The sequence below is a fragment of the Fusarium oxysporum genome, chromosome 3 (genome assembly GCF_000149955.1).
Source record: "Fusarium oxysporum f. sp. lycopersici 4287 chromosome 3, whole genome shotgun sequence".
Lineage (NCBI taxonomy): Eukaryota > Fungi > Ascomycota > Sordariomycetes > Hypocreales > Nectriaceae > Fusarium > Fusarium oxysporum.
In genome coordinates this window covers 3791351-3804568 of record NC_030988.1, presented here as the reverse complement: position 1 = coordinate 3804568, position 13218 = coordinate 3791351, and the positions used below count along the sequence as shown (strand labels likewise).

The window sequence follows — 13218 nt, the reverse complement described above, 5'->3', positions numbered from 1 at the left end:
CTATCCAGGCTACACCCAACACCGAACAGCTTCTGGGAGACAGCGATGGATCTATCATGTTACCCCAGGGAATACCTTCGCTTTACTACGTGACGCAGACCGTCATCGACTACAATAAAGATCGAACCGGCTGCGTGCAGGAGATGCAAATAGAGGGGACTTTTGTTCACCGGGCTGATGCAAACAATGCAGCGCGTAAGCTGCTTGATCCTCTTGATTATGCAGAGTATGACACGCCGGACAAGATGAAAGGGGAATGGCCATATGGGGATGACGTGGTTGCCCATGCAGTCGCAGAGACTGGCGAGAACACAACTGTTGAAGTAAAGACTGTTGTTGATACACATTACAAATACGAGAAGGTTGTCTAAACGGATTCTTTTGGTGATATGGAGTTGGTTTTAACCGATGGGGAATGTGCATATTCTTTCCTGGCTGTATCATTAGTTGTTGAGGCTGGCAACTTGGGGATTCAACTTATTAGCATCTTTGCTTTTACTCAGATACTAGGCTATTAATAGGTATCTCTTTCACTGCATATACTAGACATTACAATCCAGGGCATTGTTATGTAATAAAGCAAAAGTCAAGATACATTAAAGAACAAGCCTATCTACAAAGAGCTGGCAGTATATCCACATTGTCGTCAGCAAAGGATTGACATCAAGATGCACTAATCAGCGCCCTCGTATACCGCACTGAGTAAGCACCAAGAGTTGAGTAAAGAACAGAATCAACAAAAGCAGTAGAAAACAACACTTCCCAACGACGCGGCAATGCAGCCCAATTAGAAATGGAAGCCAGGGGGCACGCAATACGGCGAGCCGTTCTGCTTGTTAAACAGGCAACCAGTCTTCGGGGGACAGACACCGGCGAACTAAAAACCGGATAAGCTTTTCCTGTCATCCACCGCCATGGAACGGAGAGACTCACTACCCAGGTGCGGTCGACATTACAGACCTGCCAGCCCTTGAGGTCGGGCGTGCACGAGTAGGTTCCAGGCGTACAGCCTTTAGGAGCTGGAGTAGCAGCTGTGATGGCAGCCATAGTGGTGAGAAGAGGGATAACCTTCATGATGACAATGGTGTTGATGTGTAACGATTGATTGAATCTTATGATAGCTAGCGGATGCTATTGATGATGATCAAGTCAGCGCATGGCTGCTTGAGATGGCATTTTATACTTGACTGGAGTGCTTTCAATCTCCAGATCTCGTAATACAATTGCATTGCCTCCTCCAAACTATATTTAGAATAGAGGTCAGTTCTGGTCATTGTGCAGGCCATTACCAACTAACTCGCATGTGAAGTGATCCACTTATGCGCCAAAGATAAGCTTACACTGGCGTCGTTATATTGATTGGGTCATTTGACTATTGGAAGACCGTAATATAATGTTCCGATACGTGAAACTCAAGGTGACCGTGCAAAGGTGCATCAGTCAGATCAGGGACCTCGGTTAGTACTATAACCGCATATAACCGCCAGTGAAGGCATTCTTAAAATACCTTTATAACCCCATTAGAAAACACGGAACGAGCCATGATCTGATTTTATCGTGGCTTCCTGCAGATAATCGTATTACAACTGTCATAACACCTCCCTTATCGTGTAACCCTCCCCTGCTACCAGTGTTGCTAATAATATGGCAATAAAGTAGTATATTGCAATATAACCCATATGGTATGGGCTTTCTCATATTGTGACAATATGATATGAAGATTTTGATATTCCGACAATATAATATGAGGGCGTCCATATTGACAATATATTATTTATATTGGGATGTTTGTCCTGGGGTGAAATTGCCTCTTGAGTAGCGGGCAGGTCTTACCCTATACTAGCGACAGGGATACTTGGCATTTTATTGGTTAAAACGTGGCCACGCGTTGTTTCCACGCATCAGGGGAGGTACGATTGGTACTAACCATGTTCGGCTGGACCTCCCCTGCCGACATTGGCCATCGTCGCCTCTGCCCATTTTCTTTGTCATGGTGGAGCCGAGACAGACTTACCGCCATGCCTCAATAGCGCCTCCATTTGGTAAAATGGTCACAACGAAGAGAATCGTCAATTTCAGTCGACTTGGCGACGAGATTTGTGCAGAAGCAGTTTAGTGATGGGGTCACGTGGAATATATTGGGTGTATTGTCACACTGCCAATATATTGGGTTCTTGGTAATAAATACAATATGAGCCATGTTCATATTGGGTAATACAATATGCACCCCTTGACAATACAATAATATTGCGAGGGGGTCCATATTGGCAATATCGTATTGTTTATATTATTAGCAACACTGCTTGCTACTCTGACAGCCACTAATATCAGACATCAGAACACCATCAGAACACCGCAAACTCTAATTACGCCGCAAGTCATAAACTCATCTCTTGACCTTTATAAAACACGGCACATTTTTATGCACGATGGGAGATCAATCCCCCGAGTTATTCAACTGCACACAATGGGCTCAGCATCTCGAGTAGCGATTGTAGGCGTCGGCGAAGTCGGCGGTGCCGTCGCTTATAACCTTGCACTGAATTCTATCCCCGGCGAGTTGCTTCTCGTCGACCTCGATCTCAATCTGAGAAATGCTCAGATCGAAGATCTCTCCGATGTCATCTACAGTACTAATAGCAGTACACGTGTACGTCCAGCCACGTATCGTGAGGCCGCTCAGAGCGACCTCGTGGTCATAACCGCTGCATCTAAACACACGTTAGGTAAGCGTCCAAGTATACTTGTTTTTGCTACAGACTTATGGTTCTTTCAAGGGCAGACAACGGTTGACTATACGTCTCGGAACACTTCGATGATACGTGAGGTGATGGAGGCGATGAAACCTTTCCGACCTGACACGGTTTTGCTGGTTGTGGCAAATCCTGTTGACTTGCTAACATCCCTCGCCAAAGACATGGCGGGACTTCCTCCGTCTCAGGTCATCGGCACCGGTACTACTCTCGACACTTATAGACTTCGTGGGATGGTTGCATCTCGTGCTTTGGTGAGTACCCGCGACTCTAACAAACGTCTCAGTCTCTCTAATACAGCACCATTATAGGTATCACCGTCTGCTGTAGATGCATTCGTCGTGGGCCGTCACGGGGAAGACCAAGTAGTCACCTGGTCTTCAGCAAGCATTGGCGCGGTCCCTAATGCTGACGTACAAATGTTCAATGCTCTTGATCGCAATAGAATTGAACTAATCTGCAAGCGTCGATCGCAAAGTATCATACGGGGTAAAGGCTCTGCGCCGTTCGGGATTGCTTCAGTCGCTGCTAATTTGTGCTGTTCTGTTATCTTGGACAAGCGTGCGGTATACCCCGTTAGTCACTTTCAAGAGCAGTATGGATGTTGTCTCAGTATGCCTGCTGTTATTGGAAGAAAGGGGATTCTGAGTTCAGTTCCGTTGTCTTTGGATGCTGGGGAGGAGGTTGCGGTAAAGGCATCGGGAAAACTAGTGAAAGAAAGTGTTGAGTCGATCCAACGAGACTGGTGGTGATGATGTTTCCGATTCGCAGTGTTTTAAGTAATAGCTAATATGATTCTAGCACCATTCATCACAAGTATGGTTGCATGTGAGGTGCATCTGTCAAGCACTGGGGCACATGCAGTTTGCAAGTAAAAGATCATTTCCTCCGGAGAGTTAGGGGGCTTCCGTGTTACGAATTATTATTCTATTGATAATGTCAGGTCATTGAAAGAAGCCGTGTTCGATTTCCACAAGGCCATGCGCAAGTAACACCAATCGCGAGTTTTGTTGTACCTATCCAGCTGTTGCAATTTGCAGTCAGTATTCTATACCGTGTTTTTTGTTACCTGTGTTAGCTGCCTAGAGTTTATTCTTACGGCTTGCAATTCCTCTTATAGCAAGCAGTCAGTACTCTGTCAATGCGGAATGGATCTACAAGCAAATCAGATATACGATGACAGAGTCAAATTGATCGGCCTCGACTATTACTAACAAATATATATCACTAATGATAACTACATAACGTGGTTGATAAGTGAGTGGGTCAGACAAGTGAGCGAGTCAAAAATCTCAACCTTTATACTTTCAATCCATTTAAAAACAACATAAACTATCTGATCAATTAAAATCACTCACTATACTCTTCCCCAGGGGTCTCAATAACTACCTGACAGGTCCTTACATTATGGCCGGCTTTGCCGCATACCCCACAACGCCGAATACCCGGTCGCATCGACCTTGCTTGATTACCACTTCTCGATGATTCCCTCACTAGCTGTGTATCAACATCCATCTGATCAATTACTTGTGATGCTTCCTGTACAGTCATCGCCCCTCCTTGCTGTAATCTAGTCCTTTTTGTCGTTCGGCGCCGGCTTAGTATCTCATTTGCATCTCGAAGATTTCGGAGCTCACTCCTCAATAAGACAACCTCATGCATAACTGCCTTTGTTGCTTTAGTATTTGACTTTAAAGCTTCAATTATTGACTCTGGGGAGCTGCTCTTATGCCTTCTGATTCGCCTTTCAAGGTATTCAGACTGAGATTGGGCCTCAATTGCCGTCTTTGGGGTCTTTGAAGTCCAAGGTTGTGCCTGGCCTGCTTCCTCCTCAGCAGGCGTTGGAGTCCGTAGCTGCACATCAAGCTTTGAGACTACACTTTCTGGGTCAAAAGGAACAAGGCCAGCTCCCTTAAAACCTCCCTTAATATTCTTCTCGGTCATAGTGGCCTGAAAAGCGGCATAAAAGGCCGGGAAGAACTCGGTCTTGGAAATATGCGTTATAGAGCTTCTGATCAGATGCTCAATTTCTCGACCATATGCCTTTTTCAGCAGCCCAAAGCACCCGACGTCAAGAGGCTGAAGTAGATGAGATGAATGAGGCGGCATACAGAGCGTGATAATATTATTCTCCTCACAATATATCTGGAAATCGGCCGAGTGGTGGCTTTCGTGACCATCAAGGATTAGAAGGCGATAGGGACCAGTTGATCGGTTAGTTGTGCATCGGTTAAAGTGCTTTAGCCACTCGAGACCCGTCTCATTATCTGTCCAGCCATTTTGGGTCGTAGCGATAGCCCAAGTGGCCGGGAGGTTGCTTTCTCGGTACCAATTGGCAAGGTGATATTGGCCTGCAACCACGATAAATGGATCAATCGCCCGGCCTTCCGCATTAATCGCCTGGATAACTGTAACCCATTCCCGATTTCCAGGCTGCACAGATTTTGGCTTTCCACGCCTCTCTGCGCCTGTAATAACTATACCGCTTCCAATCATGCCTATCATAAAGCCGGTCTCATCAAAGTTATAGATATCATCTGATCGGATACCATACTTCGCGATTGTATTCTGTACGAGCCTGAACCAATTGCGAATAATAGTCGGATCTTCACATCTAGCCCTTTGATAGTCATATCTCCGCTGAAAACGCGTCTTAAGCTCTGGTTGCCGCTTAACGAAATTAATAGCCCAGCGCTTGCCAACTGGTGATGCATCGCGATCAGCAAGCAGTCGATTGGCCATTTCTTCAACACCACGATGCCGAGGAGGAAATCCTCGCGAATCGAGGTCGAGAATATACTGAACTATGATCTGTTCCTCTAGATCAGATAGTTTCCGCGACTTTGGGATAGTATCATGTATAGAGAGTATGCCTTTGCGTCGGCGCCATAGCTTCATAGGACCAACTTTATATATCTCTGCAGCTCGTCGGAGCTTTAACTTAGGGTTATTTTGGAGCGCCTGAAGAGCAAGAAGAATTCTAGCCTCTTCATTTAATTGTGGCATATTGGGTGGTTGAGAATTAATTGATCAGATAGAAAGTGAGGTGTATGAGGGATTTTTGTAACACTCGCTTATCTGTAACACCCGCTTATCATCTACGTTAATGATAACTACATATATAATTACGAGCCCCGTTCACTAGCCACCACGTGTTTCATAACCTGAACAAAACTATCCGGGCTGACAGAGATAGAATCAATTCCCGCATCAACCAAGAATTTAGCAAACTCAGGATGATTGCTCGGTGCCTCTCCACATAGCCCAATCTTGCATCCTTCCCGACGAGCCACTTCAATAGCTCTAGCAATCATCCATTTGACAGCCTCATCCTGCTCGTTGAACAAACCTGCCAACTCCCCAGAGTCTCGGTCTACACCGAGTGTGAGCTGGGCCAGATTGTTGGACCCAATGGAGAACCCGTCAAAGTGTTGGGTGAAGCTCGAGGCTAGGATGACATTGGATGGAATCTCGCACATGACATAGACCTTGAGACCATTCTCTCCTCTCTTTAGACCGTTCTCTTCCATAACGTCTAGCACCTTTCGGGCTTCTTTGATTGTTCGACAGAAGGGTATCATGACGATGGCATTGGTGAGACCCATTTCCTCTCGTACCCTCTTGACAGCCCGGCATCCCAGAGCAAAGCCCTCCTTATAGCGAGGTGAGTAATAGCGTGATGCCCCACGAAATCCAATCATAGGATTCTCCTCTTTCAGTTCAAACTCAGCACCACCTATCAGACGAGCATACTCGTTCGTCTTGAAATCGCTCATCCTGATGATGGCTGGTTTGGGGTAGACAGCGGAACACAGAGTTGCAAGGCCGGATGCCAACTTGTCGACAAAGTAATCAGGCTTGTAGGCATAGCCTGTCGTCAACTTGTCAATCTCTCTCTTGGCTTGTTCATCCTTGAGATGCTCAAAGTGAATAAGAGCCATAGGATGGACTTGTATAGCATTGCTGACTACAAATTCCATATGAGCAAGTCCGATGCCATCGACTGGGAGTCTCCACCAGCGGTATGCAGCTGCAGGGTTGGCCAGATTCAGCATGATCTTTGTTCGGACCGAAGGGAGTTCAGATATGTGAACCATCTGGGTGGTGATCTCCGAGATGCCATCATAGACGAGACCTGAATCACCTTCTGCACACGATACAGTGACATCCTGGCCAGTGTGCAGAACGTAGGTGGCATTTCCTGTACCCACTACCGCTGGAACACCTAATTCTCGACTGACAATGGCGGCGTGAGAAGTACGCCCACCTTGGTCTGTGATGATAGCGGCAGCTCGCTTCATGACAGGAACCCAGTCAGGGTCTGTAGCCTCGGTTACCAGAATCGAGCCATCGATAAACTTGTCCATGTCCGACACCGAAGTGAGCAAGCAGGTACGCCCAGAAACTGCTTTATCGCCAATAGACAGTCCCGTGGTTAAGGTATGACCACGTTCACCGACCTTGTAGGTCTTAAAGGCAGCCGTGTCGGTCTGTACTTATCCCCATAAACCATCTTGATTGACTTGTCGCCGAGTTTCTTGCTTAGAATTAGCGTAAGGTTCATATTGGCCAAGAGAGGCTTGAAAACTTGGTACTCATCTGGGTTGACAGTGCCCTGAACAACATTCTCTCCAAGGCCCCAGGCAGCATTGATGAGCACAATCTTGTCGAATCCACTCTCTGTATCGATAGAGAACATGACGCCCGAACCGCCGATGTCAGAACGAACCATTTGTTGTACTCCGATGGAGAGAGCCACGCTTGCATGGCTGAACTCCTTAATTTGGCGATAGCTGATGGCTCGGTCTGTGAAAAGTGAAGCGTAGCATCGTCGACAGGCATCTAGCAGTGCATCGTCCCCTTGAACATTCAAGTATGTTTCCTGCTGTCCAGCGAAACTAGCATCAGGAAGATCTTCAGCTGTTGCGCTAGATCGTACTGCAACGCTCAGATTGTCAACCTGAGCTTTATCGCACAGGTCGCGATAGCCGGACAAGATGGCCTCTGCAGTATCAGCTGGCCAAGTTCCACGCAGGAACAAGTTCCGTATGGCATGGCCTGCCTCAGCAAGGGTCTGATGACCAGCCTGCCATTGACTGACCAGTTCATCGATTTTGCCGCGGATGTTATTGGCATCGACATAGTGCCAATAGGCATAGGAGGATGTCGCGAAGCCTGGTGGCACTGGAATTCCTTTGGGTCCAAGGGCTCGAATCATTTCGCCCAAGGAGGAATTCTTACCGCCGACTAGGCCGACATCACTTCGAGCCAGATGCTCAAAGTTGAGAACCAGAGGTTCAGCAGTCCAGTCACTGATGGCTACGACCCGTGGCACACTTATGGCTCTTAGATGCCCACCGTTAGCAGACAGGCATATAAGTTTATGTTCTCTTTACTCCTCGGATAAGCTCTGTCACGGCCAAGGATAACTGTCGTGAATAGTTTCACGGACAGCACAAACGCCACATCACAACTAGCGCAAGGCAGCATACGGCTGCCTGAAGGCCATCAATGCTGCTTATGACGAAACATAGCTACAAGAAGCCAGCTCCCAGTCCCTCATTAGATAGAAATTAAGAGGTTTCTTCGATTCGATATTTTCCACATGCGAGTGATGACTTTTTCAATCAATGCTATGGCCGAGCTGCCCTGTCTCTATTGTTTTGATACTGCGAATCTCACTGCAAATCCTAGACGCTTTAGGCACCATTAGGGTGCCATATACTTAAGCACTTATTCCTAGAATCTCGACTATGGCTAGCTCATCGCCTATCAGTTCAACATCTGCTCAATTAACAGCCATCGAGCGGCTGGGCTGGGACTTCCACAGCTTCTTCCGTGTTGAGTATCCTGAGAAGAACAAGACTCAAATTGGAAGGGTTCGGAAGTCTTATGGTCGAAGGGAATACGTCTGTCTTCACTGCTCAACTCGCTGGAGCAACGGATACACGAGCAATGCCATAACCCATGCACAAAATCGACACCGGCAACTTATCCAGGCTAGTGAGACGTCTCAAAACTCACAGCAATCGACGCAGCCATCCATAGACTCATATATAACATTCCAACCATCCGACAGTGCTCTTCGGAATGTCTTCAATGCTCAACGGTATATTGAGGCAATCGTGGGACTCCTCACGCGGCGTCGGGTCCCATTCTCTTCAGTTACTTGGGATGAGATGAAGAGTCTTGCCCTGGCATGCAATCCTGCCATTCAAGACTGTCTGATTACGTCCCGTGATCAGGCCATGAAGATCATAAATGCCAACTATGGGCTATATGCTTCCCAGCTTAGAGATCTCATTCAGGGTTCTCAATCGATGATCCACATCTCAACTGACCTCTGGACATCACCGCATCGCCACGCCATGCTAGCAGTGTGTGCTCAATGGGTTGATTATAACTACGCACTTCGAAAGGCGCTCTTAGGACTGCCAGAATGTCCATTCAGTCATAGTGGTGAGGCCCAGGCAGCCTTGATTGTGGAAGTCCTACGCAACTTCGATATATTGCGGTAGGCTACCACACAGGGGACAATGCAACTTCAAATAATACGTGTTTGGAGGCACTATCAGAGAAATTGAAGACAGAGCTCCAGGTATGCTTGTCCCCTAGCTAGTTGGATCCTATCTAACATAGAGTGGATCGATTTCAACCCCAAGAGGCGTCGAATCCGGTGCATTGGTCATATCATTAACCTCTCCTTGCAATCCTTCCTTCTTGCCCGATCTAAGGAGGCTCTCACAGCAGCTCTCAATGCTACTATTAGTGATGAGAGTGTGGATATGGTCGACAACTTTGCCGCCACACTAGCAGAAACCATATCACAACAGGAAAAGCCTGTACTGCAAGGTAAAAGGCCCAAATCGACAGCTAAGGCCAGTCAGAAGACTGGCATTGATGAGGGCTATACTGGGTGGCAAGGCATTCCAGCTCTCCAGAAGCTCCATAACCTTGCTGTCTGGCTTCGTAGCTCATCGCTCCACAGTGATAGCTGGCGTGATGCTGTCGGCCTCAGCCTTGGGATTGATAATGCCACACGATGGTCCTCCTGGTATAAAGTGATCGACAATGCCATTAGGAAGAAAGTTGAGATCAGTTAGTTTCTACTTGAGCATAACAGAGAGCTTGAAGATACTATTCTAACGGGTTCTGATTGGGATTTGCTGGCCAAAACATGCATTCCTTGAGCCCTTTGCATCAGCAACTCTATATGCCGAGGGAAAATGCTCTTCTGTCTCCCAGTCCCTCTTCTTGATGGATGCTCTACTCTTCCACTATGAGAGTGTCAAGGTACAGCACTCGCAGCCTGGCACAATAGATACTCGGATGCTCCATGCCATTGAGATGGGCTGGTTCGTCTTAGACAAATACTATACTATGACTGAAGATGTCCCGGTCTATGCTGCCGCCTTACTACTTGATCCTTCTAAGCGACTAGCATATATTCAGCAAAATTGGCCCCGAGACTGGCATGAGGCAGCTATTGCTGGTGCTCGGGACATCTAGATGACAGAATATCAAGGACTTGCCATCTCAAAGGAACCAGAACGTCGTCCTGCACTGCTACCCTCGAAGAAGGATGGCCAGTTATCGTTTGTTTTCAGGTCAATTGAGGTGAAGCAGAAGGCTATTTCTACAGATTCGGACAATCTGGATTCCTTTATCAACGCTTTGCCTCTTGAAATCGACTGTACTCCTCTTGAGTGGTGGTCTCGTCTTGAGCAACGGGCACAGTATCCACGGCTCAGTCGGATGGCTATCGATATCCTTTCCATCCCATCTGAATCAGCTGAGCCAGAGAGAGCATTCTCAGGTGCTCGACGTACTGCTTCGTGGGACCGGCTTCGAATCACTTGCAAGAATCTTGAGAAGGTGGAATGTATCGGCAACTGGCTACGAGAAGGACTAATTGTCCCCTCCGGGGAGGGTGGATTGGGTCTAGTATGCAATCCACTGGCTGAAAATGATGGGGCACATATGGATGTAGGTCTACAAGACGACTAGAACGCTATAGACGAAGATATAGAGCCATGGCACCTTAATTCTACCCGTTTGGTTGTTGCACGTGACCTTATTGTTGTACAACTGTTGTAAAGTTGTACAACACTACCTTTCCTCTACTAAAGTTGTACAACACTACCTCACAACATACGACTATTGTACAACAATACGCATCTATGGCTCTTTCAGGAAGCTATGGCCGTGGTCACCGCCGGGCTCAGCCCCAGGAAGGCCTGATGCCTAGCGTCTACAGGCAGGTCGACCGATGGTCGAAGCATATACAAGGGACTGGAGACTCTATGTACGTGCCCGGCAGTGATTTGACGGTGGACGAGGCTATGGTACGTTTCACAGGCCGCTCATTAGAGACAACAACGATTCCTCAGAAGCCTACACCGACCGGTTATAAGGTATGGGTTCTGCGACAGTCTGGATACTTCGTCCGTTGGTTGTGGCACGTTCGCGGCAGAGGGCCTTGCGGACTTGTTCCACCGCCAGTGCTCGAGACAGGGTGACGAAGAGGTGGCTGAAGAGCATCTCACGCCTACTCAACGGGTCGTCACCGCGTTACTGACTTTATTGCCGCTTGCGGTTTACCACGTATTCCTCGACAATCTTTTAGCGTCAGTAAAACACTTCAAAGCACTTCGTTCAAGCCAGGTAGGAGCGTCCGGAACCTGACACAAGGATAGCGGCGTTGACGAGCTACTCGTTGCTGAGAAGGATAGGGAAGGAAAGGGAATCCCTTGGGGCCAAATGCACTGCATTCCGACAAAGGATGGAAAGGTACGTGGTAGCAGTGGGTTGTATTGGCATGCGATTGCTGCTAATATTTTATTACCACAACGTATGTAAATCAGTTTAGCTGGAAGGATAACGCTCTTGTTCTTTTTCTTACGACTGTCTTTCGTGAAGGAAACCAAGTCATACGGAGTCGCCGATGGCCTGCCGCCTCCTCTGCCGCCAACCGAGCTGCGCGGGAGGTATTTGGGTCCGAGTTGGGAAAGGATCTCCGTGTGCCGTTGGGGATCGACGAACATAGCCACCATACGAATGGCGTTGACACTGGAGACCAGCTGAGGTCTTATAACCAATACTCACGGCCCATAAGGAGAGGAGGATGGCAGTCAATAGCCTGGAACTTCCTCCTCGAAGTAATACTCGTCAATAGTTTTCTACTTCAAATCTGGGGTGAGCCAGAGTGGAAGGCCTTCGAGAGCCAATACCAATGGCGGAGACACCTATCTGCCCAATTAATTCAGCGTTTCGGGTCGTCAGTACAAGCACGGCGACATGCCCGGCCACGAAGAGTCTCAGATAAAAGGAATGATAGGATTCCATGGGCAAGAGCATAGTCGAAGTCAGCGCGGTTCTAACTCCCCTTGCGTAGCTTGTAGCAGCCTTCCGCGGTTGAGAGAAGCATTAGGATAGGTGCCCGGAAATAGAGGCAAAAGGAGATACTCGAGATCAGGTTGCTATGAGTGCAATGTCTCATTATGTAATTCGGACAATTGCTGGTACTACTTTCACACGCAAATTATCTAGTAAATAGAAGTACCGATAGGGTGCGATTTCTGATTGGGTCAAAACGTTCTCAGCAGCGCGCTGATTGGCTGCAACCTTACATCTCCACGTACCTGGCGTCTGTTAGCACTCGAAGGGATACGGTGCTAATGATGAATTCTTTCAACTCTACAAAGCACAAATTTCCCTGAAAGTTAGATAGATGACCAGGATACACGTCATGCGCGCGTCAACGCGTTCAGATCCCTCAAATAAGGTTGAACTCGAAACTCAGGAAGAAAAGAAGGTAAAGAAATCAACCAATCAAAGGGCTAGATCACCGCTCTGACTTAAAATTTGCTTGGAGGTTCTATTGTGAGCATGGAATGCGGGGGAATTCGGGGTAGATACAGGGATGATAGGCCAATGACAAGGCGAAACGTCCACTTTCAGTGAAAGTGGGAGGAGCAATAGAGATGTAGACCCTCGCCAAGCCCCTCCGATATCCCCCGTGCGACCCCATCCACCGTCCATAAGAATGCTTCCAGAAGAGCCTGTCCAACTTTTCCGTCGTTCATCTGGCACATCGTTTCGGTAAGGGACAAGCTCTGTTTCCCGATCGAGTTGACAAAGCTGAGCCCATGGCCGACCACGGTCTCAAAAACCTTGTATTTCCGCTCCATTCGTGCTATGTGGCGGATGAGATACATCAGATACGGCAGCATAAAGCTGAGGACGAAGATCAAGTTGGCCACGGTCATCTGGACACTGCGGTGCAGAATGGATCGTGGGCGACCAGAAGCGGATTGGGTCAAGCCGTCTCCTTTCTGAACCGCCACCTGGTCCAGATGGGCAACATCCTCCGGCAGAGCGGATTGGATCCGCCTCAGTTCGCAGACATCGAGGTCCGGGGGAAGTGCCTTGAGGAGATACGTCACCCCATCAATGAAGGCCTTCC

General features: G+C 47.9%; 4 protein-coding genes across 4 annotated transcripts; 2 read left to right on the top strand and 2 right to left on the bottom strand.

Annotated features, from left to right (window-relative positions):
- Positions 1-2467: 2467 nt before the first annotated feature.
- FOXG_06760 (L-lactate dehydrogenase) lies at positions 2468-3505 on the top strand (the record flags this gene model as incomplete). Its single annotated transcript, XM_018385419.1, has 2 exons — positions 2468-3007; positions 3065-3505. 2 exons carry the CDS (start codon positions 2468-2470, stop codon positions 3503-3505), a joined length of 981 nt encoding a protein of 326 aa, XP_018242767.1.
- A 2373-nt stretch (positions 3506-5878) lies between these two features.
- Positions 5879-7971, bottom strand: FOXG_06759 (pyruvate, water dikinase; the record flags this gene model as incomplete). The annotated part of the gene is made up of 2 exons (XM_018385418.1): positions 5879-7222; positions 7264-7971. 2 exons carry the CDS (start codon positions 7969-7971, stop codon positions 5879-5881), a joined length of 2052 nt encoding a protein of 683 aa, XP_018242766.1.
- Positions 7972-10933: 2962 nt separating this feature from the next.
- On the top strand, positions 10934-12147 carry FOXG_06758 (uncharacterized protein; the record flags this gene model as incomplete). Its single annotated transcript, XM_018385417.1, has 5 exons — positions 10934-11197; positions 11256-11380; positions 11450-11543; positions 11618-12034; positions 12091-12147. 5 exons carry the CDS (start codon positions 10934-10936, stop codon positions 12145-12147), a joined length of 957 nt encoding a protein of 318 aa, XP_018242765.1.
- Positions 12148-12709: 562 nt separating this feature from the next.
- On the bottom strand, positions 12710-13021 carry FOXG_19381 (uncharacterized protein; the record flags this gene model as incomplete). The annotated part of the gene is made up of 1 exon (XM_018399594.1): positions 12710-13021. One exon carries the CDS (start codon positions 13019-13021, stop codon positions 12710-12712), a length of 312 nt encoding a protein of 103 aa, XP_018242764.1.
- Between the last annotated feature and the right edge of the window lie 197 nt (positions 13022-13218).